The sequence below is a fragment of the Rhopalosiphum maidis genome, chromosome 2 (genome assembly GCF_003676215.2).
Source record: "Rhopalosiphum maidis isolate BTI-1 chromosome 2, ASM367621v3, whole genome shotgun sequence".
Classification (NCBI taxonomy): Eukaryota; Metazoa; Arthropoda; class Insecta; order Hemiptera; family Aphididae; genus Rhopalosiphum; species Rhopalosiphum maidis.
The window spans coordinates 8,944,114-8,956,265 of NC_040878.1; the positions used below are offsets into that span (position 1 = coordinate 8,944,114).

Below are 12,152 nucleotides of genomic sequence, written 5' to 3' on the forward strand. Positions count from 1 at the left end.
TGCTAAATTGCGAATGTTTTTTAGTCTATGCTTTATACTATGGATTCTATGACCAAAATAATTAAATTATTTTATAATTTGACATTTTAAAATTCTCGCTAATATATTAATTCGCATTAAAATGTTTACATGCATTTATTAATCCCGGAGTAAGAGTTAATTCGATATGACGACGAATCGAATTAAATAATAAATGCGCATGTATCAGTTTAATGAGAATTAAAAATGCGTTTATATGCACTCTCGGACTAACTCAATGCGTAATAACTGCTGCATATAAACTTCGAAAATTAACTAATGAATCATAATTAAAAAAATATAAGAATCTACGAACAATTACCTAAAATATAAAATGAATCTGAAAATTGAATTCATTAGTATAGAGATACTTTAATACTTATTTCGAAGTTACTGTACTTTTTTTACAAATCCACTGTCTAACGTTTTGTAAGTATTACAATAATAGACACATGCAGAGTGCAGACACTTAAATTAATGATATAATATAGTATATTTATTATATTATATTAGCCATTAGGGTAATTAGGCAAATATATACTTTTTTTTTTACAGCTTATTATTGTCATTGGCCTGCCATAAAATATACAAAATGGCCGATTGCCAATGCATACGATTAAAATATAATATATGCAGAAATCATGTATATTTTATAATAGGTAAATTTATAGATGTATATAAATAATAAATATATAACTGACAAAAACTATTTCCAATTACCAATTTGTTTGATTCGTTAAAATAATGAATTTATAACACTTAAAGTACATGCATTCGTTGTACATAAAATAAAAATTGCATGGATAATGTTAACAACCTTTTAAAAAAATATATATGTATAAAAACGTTTTGAAAATGTCCTGTTTTCACTTTTTCAGTACAAGAATATGTATCAGATAAAAATAATAAAAACATATAGGTACGTTCGGGTATATGTTAAATACGTTAGTGCTAGACATCGTAGGTTTATTACTAGGGAACGGACTTTAATGCCATAAAAAATAAGAAAAATTTCCTAAAAAATACGATTTAATGTCTTAAAAAAAATCCCCTAAAAAACTTTAAAAATGTATTTAAATTCAATAAAAAGATAATTTTGAACTTTTAAATAAATTTAGATAAATAGCTTATCTAGCTTATCTTTACCTAATTGCGAGTAATAATATGTTGTAAGTAGTATGTATGTAAATACGTGTGTTTACACGTGTCAACAATAATTTCGTCTGGGTTTATTTGATAGTAAAAACATAATATTTATTTTTAGTTTTTTAGAATGAATGTTCATACATTTTTATCGATTTTATCCATTCCTATACAAAAATGACTTAAAAACTTCTAAAATGCACTAAAAATGTAATAAATTCTCAAAATGCAAAAAAATGCAAAATAAAAATTAGATTTTTTAATTCCTTAATGTATGAAATAAACTTTGTACTTGGAAAGCAATGTTTTCGGACATTTAGAAAAAATTGCAATTTGCATTCAAATCCGTTCCCTATTTATTACGTAGAAAATAACAATTTATTCTATTTATAACAAGATATATTTTGCATTTTAATATTAGTATTTTTCTTTATATTTTATTAATTTAAGTATTACATAATATCTAATAATATTCTAATGAATATTTTTATTATATTTTTCTGACGTAATCGATGTATATATTTCAAGTATTGTTTAGAAAAATCGACGCAATTGACGAACACTGCAATGAATTCAAGGTAACTGAATACTGATAAAGTGATAATCGTCATTACTACGTCTTGTATTTATAGTAAAAAATACATTTTGACAGGGAATGCAATGGAAAAGTAATTCTGAAATTGCATATATTTTTCTTGTATTTTATTAACCTATTATTTACCTACCATAATTGCTTCACCAAATATATGTAGGAAACATAATATTTATATAAATAATCATTATATTAACGATTCGAAATATCAAATCAAAGTAGTAATTCTAAATAAATATAGGTATACTAGTTAATGCCTTTAATTAAAAAATTGAAAAAAAAACCAACAAAAAATATGTACAATAAATTAAAATTAAAATCGAGTGACCGTAAAATGTATAGCCACGATTCTCCAAAAAATACCTTTATTTTATTTTAGCATTATTGTAAAAACTAGATTTAAGTATTAAGTCATTTAGGCCCCTTTTTCTATGTATGTTTCAAATTTCAATTATTTATAAAATATTGATTATAATTTATATTATTGTGTACAATGCACTTTTATCGAATTTATCTTACTCGAATGATTCCCAAGTCCCAACAGATGCGCGAGACTGCGAGAATGACGTTGATACTTTGACGTAGGTAGGTAGGTACCGTATACGTAATAAAACTAATCTAGGAGTATTATTATGAGAATTTTTTTAATTTGGGTACCTGTATATAGGATTCATATTTATCAACTAATTTTAGAGTTATATGGTTAATAATTTAAATCAAAAACAATTTGTTATAATTTAATTTTTGCAGAATGAGGACTTATATACGAATATACGGAAGTATTCCAAGTAAGTAATTGTATCAAGGCAAATCATGTATTGAAAAAATGTATTTGTCTTTGGCCTGGAAGTATAAATGCTACCCGATTTACAGCTTCTCAATAACTTCCAATTGATTCATAGGAACAATTAGGTTGTATTTCTAGAAAATTTTGTGGTTTGTAATTCTATTTTCTAAGTATTGATTTCAAATATATTTATAACTATGTATTAGAATAGTATATTAGTAATTGTAATATAATATTATACCTATAGAATGTAAATGTATTTAATTTAAATTCAAAATACTATGTATGTATATAACTTATTTATCAGAAACATATGCTGTCAAAGAAAAAAAATATTACTTTTTTGTAATATCAGCACAATCAAGATAGAAGACGATAAAAAACCAAGAAAACGTAAAAAGAAACAATTTTTTGACTCTCCTACCTAACAAATCTAATAAACTAACAATCTATTGTGAATACTTAGCATAATATGTCAACACAAACATTGAATTCTTCATAGAATATTCATGATTCAATTTTAATTGTATTTAATAAAATTAAAATATTTCATCAACCAAGGCATATTGTTTTATCAGTCATTTAACAACCTAATCTAATTAGACCCTCAAATCACCGGTTGCAAATTAACAACAATAATGCGTTTCAAATAAGTTTGTAACAAATTCATAAATAATAATTTTTTGTGAAAGTAAATATAGATATAACTTACAATAATTAAGAGGACGCTACACATGTATAAATTCGTCTGTGAAAACGGTTTCGCGCGGGAAAGCTACCGAGAAGGCTACAGTCATAACTAAGAAACGAAATTTTCACCACATACTAAGGAGAACATTGACTATGCAACGTTATTTTTAATTTTTCGATATCAATAATACAAAACAAGTTTTCATTGTTTCAAAATTCAATATTTTTGCGTTTTTCAAATTAGAATAACTTTTTTTTCAGTTCTGAGATCGAAAAAATAAAAACAACGTTGCATAGTCAATGTTCTCTTTAATAAGTGGTGAAAATTTCGTTTCTTAATTATGATTGTAGCCTTCTCGGTACTTTCCCGCGCGAAACCGTTTTTACGTAATTATTTCAATTTTATTGAATATTTATATTATGACTGTAATGTGCTGTTGCCTACGATCGTTGCGTCAGCGAATACAATTTCCTCCCACTTCGATTATGACTTAAACAAAAATAATAATTATTATACGAAATGTCATAATTTAAATAAGTAATAACTAGTAGCACAATATATAAATTTATTTTTAAGTTTGAATTTTAAATTTCAATGACATATGTATCGCAATGCCAGTTTCCTTTAATAATTATTATGTTAATGATAGAACTTACTTAATTAATTATAAAATAATATATTTGATAAAAGTGAACCACTCAGACTGTCCACGTACCTCCTAGCTCGAGAGCTAGTTGCGATCATCGTTGCTGGGAGGCCTAGACTCATAAAGCTAAGACCTCGCCAACCGCCTCACGCTCCGATACATGGACTAAGTCTCATCATCGTGGCCAATGACGACTCCAGATTTGCACCTGGAGGGGACGATGCATACTACAGAAATGATCCTGTGAAGTATGATCTTAAATTTTCCACTGCAAATCAACCCATATATGTGCAGTCCTGATACCGGTAAAAAGTGGTAGGCCCGTCCCTTCGAAACACGAGGTAGCGGCGTCGCGGTACCGCGTTCGGATGACCAGAACGATGGGCCGCACGCGCTTTTCGGTCCAATGCTATTCCGGCGTAATATCCGTATCGGGAAAACGTTTCGTCCTTCCGGAAAACGTCGACGCGCCGCGTTACGTTTCGCGTCGCAAAGACGTTTCGCGAAAGAGCCATCTACCGTCGTCCGTTTGGCGCTCCACTAACGAGTTGTCGACAGTTTTAACGAGAATTCTCACCGATAGATCTCGCTACTGTTACCGAAAACCTATATGCCATTGATATTACGTTTGAACCATTTTACTTATACCAAGTTTGAATTTATCTCAAATTGTGTGTTGGAATCCATGTACATAATATTTCGTCTAAATGGACATTCGATTAAAATTTCTGTTACTTATTTTATACAAATCAGGGCGATTCCGTATACCTACATTCAATACGTTTTTCGTAAATTCGACATACACGATGACAATGCACAACATTAAATGATTCGAAAATCAAATTGACTACACAGTCTACAGTTCTAGTAATTCTACACAGTTTTTCGAAAACTATTTTAAAATTTTATTACATTTTCAATGATTTGCATGTTTGCGAAATAAAAGATATGAAATTGATACTTAGGTAACTACTGTTGGGTTATATAAACCACTATAAATCAAAATTAAAAAATCTTTTATTTTATAAATATACCTTTATTCATTCCAATACAAATAATGGAGTAATAATATTAATAATATATTTTATATTCGTCCTTTGAATGCGTGAAATGTTGCTCTAGTAGGCCAGTAGCGACCCCAGGCAATTCATTTTTCGGTATTTCAACTTTTATGTGATCACGCATTAAAAAATACGGGTACGTGATATTAGGGAACCGGTTACCGGGGCTTTAACGACGACTTAACTCGTTTTCTTGTTAATAGATTTGAATAACCAAAATTCGATGGTCAAATAGATTAAATAAAATGTAAAAATAGTAATAATAGATATATTCAAGAAAGAAAAATGTTCAACATCTCTGTTAAACCAGACGCGGTTCTAAGGGGGGGAGGCATGGCCCCTGTGCCCCCCCCAGGCCTTTCAAAAATGTTTAATTTCTCAATACATATTTGATATTTGAATTATTTTTCTTTGTGAACATTAAACCCCGGTTATTAAACTAGATATCTAAAAATTTTAATTTACCTGAAAAAAACATATTATGATATTAAAATATGTGGTGTGTATCATAATATAGAAACGTATCGCTCCATCGTTGGACCTTAAACCATGTGACGGTGACGGTGGCATAAACTAATTTGTAGAAAAGACTATTACTGTCATTTGCCTATTGGTCAATAGTTATTACTTATCAGTCATAACATTGTAATATGTTACTAGCCTTATAAATATTATTTTTTCGACATACAGTTCACGTATATCGTATGTGATTGTGATGATTAAATATTTCCTACTATAAGATTTTATTTACAAATATTAGTTAAACTCCCAGTCAGTGTTGCTTCGGGTGAGAGAAGTATTTCGACTTTAAACAGAGTCAAAACTTGGTTTCGATCAAGGATGAACAAAGATCGTTTAACAAGTTTATGTTTATTAAATGTACATCAAAATATTAATGTTTATGAAAAAATTGATGATATAATAGAAATATTTGCAAAACAAAAAAAAAAGAAGGTTGGAGTTTGTAATCTAAAAATTAAAATATAATAAAACCAAGCATAATGTATATTTTTTAAGTATAAGAGGTTATTTATTAACAAACTTGCATTCTAGGTAAGCGTATTATCTAAGCGACTAAGCCCCCTCAGTAATTTAGTGATAGCTAAAAAAAATGGCTCCCCCCAATCAAGTCTCTGGAGCCACCCCCGTGTTAAACATGAACATCCATATGCTTCAGAATTCCTTTGAAAAGATTGTACAAACATTACAGGTAAAAAATTGTTCTGAAAATTTAATTTTCATATAGGTATCGATACTTTACGTATATTATGATACATAGGCAAAAATTACATTATGAAATGTATCTAAAAAATGGCACTTAAGTGTTTTTTTAAAATTATATTTTGATGTTAATTTTTTTATTTACAGTACTTAGAGATTTCAGGTTCCAATGTATTACAAAAATAATTACACAAAAAATACTATTATGTTGCTGTCTTACATATTACATACCATACTCATACTACACACAATTCACTAATCTAATTTATCATTCTTAGTCAGGCAGACTTAACCATTACTACTGAAATATATTATTTTTATTGCACATTAAATGATATATAAAGAAATCATATCATAGTTATTAGCTAGCCAATAGCCAGTAAATCCACTCATCAATAGTCTACAATTTTCATAATTTATAACTTAAATCATACAAAAGATTACTAAATATGTAATAATTCAATTTTAATACAAATTATTTTATTTATACAAATCAAAATTATACAATTAAGGTTCAACTATCTAGATTTATTATTAACAACAGTATCTTATACATATTTTCCAAAATATAAATGATCAATTTTTTTAATTTTTCGCTGTAAATCATCCATGTTGTTTTTAATTAAATACTCCATTGTATATTTATTCTGATTATTTTCAGTTTGCCACTTTTCTTTGGCTAAATCCCACTCTAAAATTTCTTGACTAACAGCTTTGGCTTTAAATGGAAGTTTAGCTGATATTTTACTTAAAATATCTTTTACCTATAATACATAAAGTTGTTAGTTAATAACTGATTTGGACAATTAAAGAAATAATGTAATAAAATTATAGGCAATGTAGGTTTTAACAAAAATAGGTAAATAATATTAAAAACAGGTTATTGGTTAACAACACTATCGCCCTTTAACCAAACACATAATTGAAAAACTGAAAAAGCTCAAACATACCTCTAGATATTCACAATGACCTGCGATTTCAATAATAATTCTGCCTGATCTAATCGGAGTTACATAATGATCTATGCTACCTTTGCCACCACCCATTCTTTGCCCTTGGCCCTGTAACATTAAACATATATGTTCTTAATTTGTTTGTATTCTGAAACTTATAAGAATAATTAACCTTTTTAGTGACAGCTTGCCACGGCGAATCAATTCTCCAAATAGCAAACATTCTAGACCAGTCTAATTTTCTTAGTAAACCCATACGGATAACTTCAAAGTGTATAAACCTCATTCGACCACCACCGGTTGCCTATAGAAATAATTAAATCAAATATAAGCATAATTATTTTGTAACTGCATAACTAAAATGTACCTGAATGCAGATATGTTCAAATTATAATGTTTACTGTTAAAAAATAAATTAAATTTCAAAAACTTACCTGTATACCATACTGTTTATGTATAAGTTTGTTGTGAACTGTTTCAGGACCTCTCATCAAACCCAACATTTTATGCATTTTAGGAGGCCTCATTTGAGAATTACTATAATTTGGTACCCTGTCGATGTAATGGAGTTTAGGTCTTTCTGGCATCTGAATATCTGAAACAAGTGTAAGTATACAGTATACATATTATACATCACAACAATTCTGTGGTTATTGATAAATCTTCTTTATTTCTTACGATCATATAAAATTGGAGGTTTAAAATTTTTAATGCCTCGAACATTGTTGACTTGTGGTAGCAAAGCAGTACCTAAAACACAGATATTGAATGTGTAAACATTAAAATTATACAATTTTTATATTTTTAATTACATTTCTTCATACTTACAAGACAATTGGTTTGTCGAAAACTTTAACATTTTATGTAACGTCATTTTCTAGAGTTGACTATAGTAAAAAAAATCGTAGACTTTTAGAACTTAGAAGTTGAAAATCAAAATTACAAATTATCTTGAATTTTTGACTCTTGAAGTCTTGAACGAAAAAAATAATATATATTTTTTAATTTTACTGATAAGGTCTGCAGTCGGCAATGGGCATTGCCGTTATCAAAACGTTCCTCACTTCCGATATCAAAACAATGCGGTTAAAAACGCAAGAGAACACAAAACGTTATCAATCGTGTACATGCTACATTTACATGCACTACGCGCAAAATTTTAATACAATTTTAACAATTTTACGTTCTGGAGGGATTACTGATTAGTTCATACTGTTTATAGTTGTTCTCTAATTCTCTTGGCTCACCGCTGAGACGCTGACGTTAATGCGCCACTGTGAACGGTCCATCGTCTGGTAAGTAAATGTGCTGTGAATTTTTGTGTTGAATTTTATGAACCAATAATTACAATGTACAATTTAATTTATGCTTTTTTATAGAATATAGATCCAATGAAAATGGAACTCGAGAGCAACGTCAATGTGGTACGAGAAAATGTAGGTAATGACATGTCAGATGCTGTGATCTTCCAGACATACTGGCTGAATAAGAGAGATGTTGAATTTGAACAAGACATATTGAGAAATCCAAATTCCGTCAAGTGTTGGATGCGGTATATAGACAATTATAAACTGGGGCCATACAAAAAAGTTTGTGTACTGTATGAACGCGCCTTGAAACAATTACCAGGCAGCTACAAATTGTGGCACTGTTACTTGAAAATACGTCGCAAGTATTTAAAAACAACAGACAATCCAGACTATGAAGAAGTGAACAATGTTTATGAGCGAGCATTGGTATATATGAACAAGATGCCTCGCATCTGGATTGAGTTCTGCACATTTATGTTGAAACAACCTAAACTCACAGTCGCTCGTCGTCTATTTGACAGGGCTCTTAGAGCCTTACCAATCACTCAACATGTTCGAATATGGCCGTTATATTTAAAATTCATAAAAGAAAGTCATGACCCAGAAGTTGCTGTTAAAATATATAGGAGATATTTAAAATTATTTCCAGAAGATTCAGAGGATTATATTGAATACTTGACCACATCTGGACGACTTGATGAAGCTGCTGTACGCTTGTCTGAAATTGTAAATAATGACAGTTTTGTATCCAAACATGGTAAATCTAAGCATCAACTTTGGAATGAACTATGCAATTTAATATCAAAAAATCCTTTAGAAATTAAATCATTAAATGTTGATGCTATTATACGTAGTGGTTTAAGACGTTACACTGATCAGCTTGGTCATTTGTGGAATTCGTTAGCTGATTATTACATACGTAGCGGATTATTTGAAAGAGCAAGAGATATATACGAAGAGGCTATTCAAACTGTTACAACGGTTCGTGATTTTACACAAGTTTATGATGCTTATGCACAATTTGAAGAATTAAGCTTACAAAAGAGAATGGAAGTTGTTCATGCTAATCAAAATAGTACTGAGAAAGATGATAGTGAAATTGACTTACGTATGGCAAGATTGGAAAACCTGATTGAAAGACGATTATTACTTTTAAACTCAGTACTGTTAAGACAAAACCCCCACAATGTTAAAGAATGGTTAAAACGTGTACAGCTCTATGAAGGAAATGATGTTCAGGTAATAAATACTTTTACTGAAGCTGTGGAAACAGTTGATCCTCAAAAAGCTGTTGGTAGATTGCATACCCTTTGGGTTGAATTTGCTAAATTTTATGAAAAAGCCAAACAAGTTGAAGAAGCACGTTTAGTATTTAAAAAAGCTGTTTTAGTGTCATACATTAAAGTTGAGCATTTAGCCAGTGTTTGGTGTGAATGGGTAGAAATGGAATTGAGACATGAGAACTTTAATGAAGCAATGAGACTTATGCGACAAGCAACTTCAATACCTTCTCGGAAAGTAGCCTATCACGATGATACAGAAACTGTTCAAATACGATTACATAAATCATTAAAATTATGGTCTTTATATTTGGATATGGAAGAGAGTTTTGGAACAGTCAAGTCAACAATGGCTTGTTATGATCGAGTTATAGATTTAAGAATTGCAACTCCACAAACTATTATTAATTATGGATTATTTTTAGAAGAAAATAACTATTTTGAAGAAATGTTTAAAGCTTATGAAAAAGGAGTAGCGCTATTCAAGTGGCCAAATGTTTTTGATATATGGAATACATATTTAACAAAATTTTTGGATCGTTATGGTGGTACAAAACTTGAACGTGCTCGTGATCTTTTTGAGGAATGTCTAGAAGGTTGCCCACCACAATTTGCCAAGTGTATTTATTTATTATACGCAAAGCTTGAAGAGAAACATGGTTTAGGTAGACGAGCAATGGCCGTCTATGAAAGAGCCACTGAAGCTGTTCTACCTGAAGAGAAGTTTGAAATGTTTAATATTTACATTAAAAAAGCAGCAGAAATATCTGGTATACCAAAGACTAGAGAAATTTATATGAAAGCCTTGGAAGTTTTAACAAATAATAATGCTCGTACAATGTATCTAAGATTTGCTGAACTTGAAACAAAATTAGGTGAAATTGATCGTGCTAGAGCCATATACTCGCATTGTAGTCAAATTTGTGACCCTAGAGTAACTGAAGAATTTTGGCAGACATGGACCTCATTTGAAGTTGCTCATGGTAATGAAGATACTCTCCGGGAAATGTTAAGAATTAAACGAAGTGTACAAGCAATGTACAATATTCAAGTGAATATGATGTCAGCACAAATGATGTCTGTTATTTCAGTTGAACCAGAAAAGAGTGGAATGAAGTTGTTAGAAGAAAAAGCATTAGAAAACAAAGAAAAACCATTGGAACCTATCAAATTTGTTTTGGGTAGTGAACAAGACCGTTTACCGAATGAAAAGGTTACCAATCCAGATGAAATTGAATTCAGTGACGATGAAAATGAAGTTGATGGTGACAAAGAAAATGAAGAAAACGATGACGAAGATATGCCTACTAAAAAAGATGTGCCTGCTGAATTATTTGGTAACTTAGGAGCATTTACAGAAAAAAATACTGAATAGCTATCATATTATATTATACTATTTCCCCTTTTTTTATATATGTAAATAGTTAATAATTATTTTTAAGAGTATAAAATGTATTTTATGTCATAAAATTTTTAATAAATTTTTAAACATTAAATTATTTATTTTTAGCATGAAATTATATTAAAATCATTGTTTATTATCAATGATCCATCAATATATAGATTAAACGAGATATTGAACATTAAAACACTACAGGAAATACAAGCAGTAAATAATTTTTAAATATCTAAGTTGAACAATGAAAAGTAGATGTCACTCATCATAGTAAACATTTAAGTTGTATGATGTTATAAAGTAATTAGGAAAACTAAAAGTTAATAGTAAATAGTTAGGGATACTAGGTATGGGAAAGAAAAGTATAAAATTTTAGAAGTACAAATAATAAAGATAAATATAAATGTACTATTTTTTTGTTGTTAAGTTATTTATTAGTTATTAGTCGTATACTCTTGTCTCTCAAGTCATTTAGACTTATGCTTTAAAATACTTGATACTTCAATTGCTCAGTTTAGAATGTTTTAATTAAATGTATACATAAGAAACCATATTATATTCAGTTACTATGCACATTAGTACATCACAGAAGAAATAATTTCATTTATTTTGTGTAAACATAAACAAAAAAATTGTAGAACAAGAGATAGTGATCCCGGGTTCGTAAAAAAGATGTTGTAGATGTTTGTATACAGAATAAATGAAATAATTTAGACCACTATCTTTTGCTCTACAATTTTTTTTTCCGATTATATTAAATTCCAAATTTTATATTTGTTTCAAAACATATTATTTAGTCAAAAGAAATTTGATTCATTAAATAAATATCTTTGATATGTCATAATGTCACCCTATGACATAGGGCCCATACCACTATCCTATAGAAATATAGAAAATAATATCTTCTCTATATCGTGCTGTGTTGAATACGATGGATGATAAACTAAGATTGGGTCATGATGATAAGCTTATCAAGTGAATAATGAATATGTGATAACTTACTCATGAATTAAGTGTGCCTTATTATTATTTTTGCAAAAATCAAATTATTAAT

General features: G+C 29.1%; 2 protein-coding genes and 1 non-coding gene across 3 annotated transcripts; 1 reads left to right on the plus strand and 2 right to left on the minus strand.

Annotated features, from left to right (window-relative positions):
* Nucleotides 1-3,924: 3,924 nt before the first annotated feature.
* LOC113555331 lies at nt 3,925-4,135 on the minus strand. Its single transcript, XR_003405355.1, has one exon. It is a non-coding gene; the product is annotated as a small nucleolar RNA U3 (small nucleolar RNA).
* Nucleotides 4,136-6,680: 2,545 nt separating this feature from the next.
* Nucleotides 6,681-8,094, minus strand: LOC113553758 (39S ribosomal protein L16, mitochondrial). Its single transcript, XM_026957260.1, has 6 exons — nt 7,941-8,094; nt 7,791-7,862; nt 7,547-7,707; nt 7,285-7,416; nt 7,110-7,220; nt 6,681-6,923 (listed from the first exon to the last, which is right to left on the minus strand). The coding sequence occupies exons 1-6, from the start codon at nt 7,984-7,986 to the stop codon at nt 6,708-6,710; spliced, it is 738 nt and encodes a 245-aa protein (XP_026813061.1). The 5' UTR covers nt 7,987-8,094; the 3' UTR covers nt 6,681-6,707.
* Nucleotides 8,095-8,211: 117 nt separating this feature from the next.
* On the plus strand, nt 8,212-11,164 carry LOC113553757 (pre-mRNA-splicing factor SYF1). Its single transcript, XM_026957259.1, has 2 exons — nt 8,212-8,407; nt 8,492-11,164. Exon 2 carries the CDS (start codon nt 8,504-8,506, stop codon nt 11,075-11,077), a length of 2,574 nt encoding a protein of 857 aa, XP_026813060.1. The 5' UTR covers nt 8,212-8,407; nt 8,492-8,503; the 3' UTR covers nt 11,078-11,164.
* The last annotated feature ends 988 nt before the right edge of the window (nt 11,165-12,152 follow it).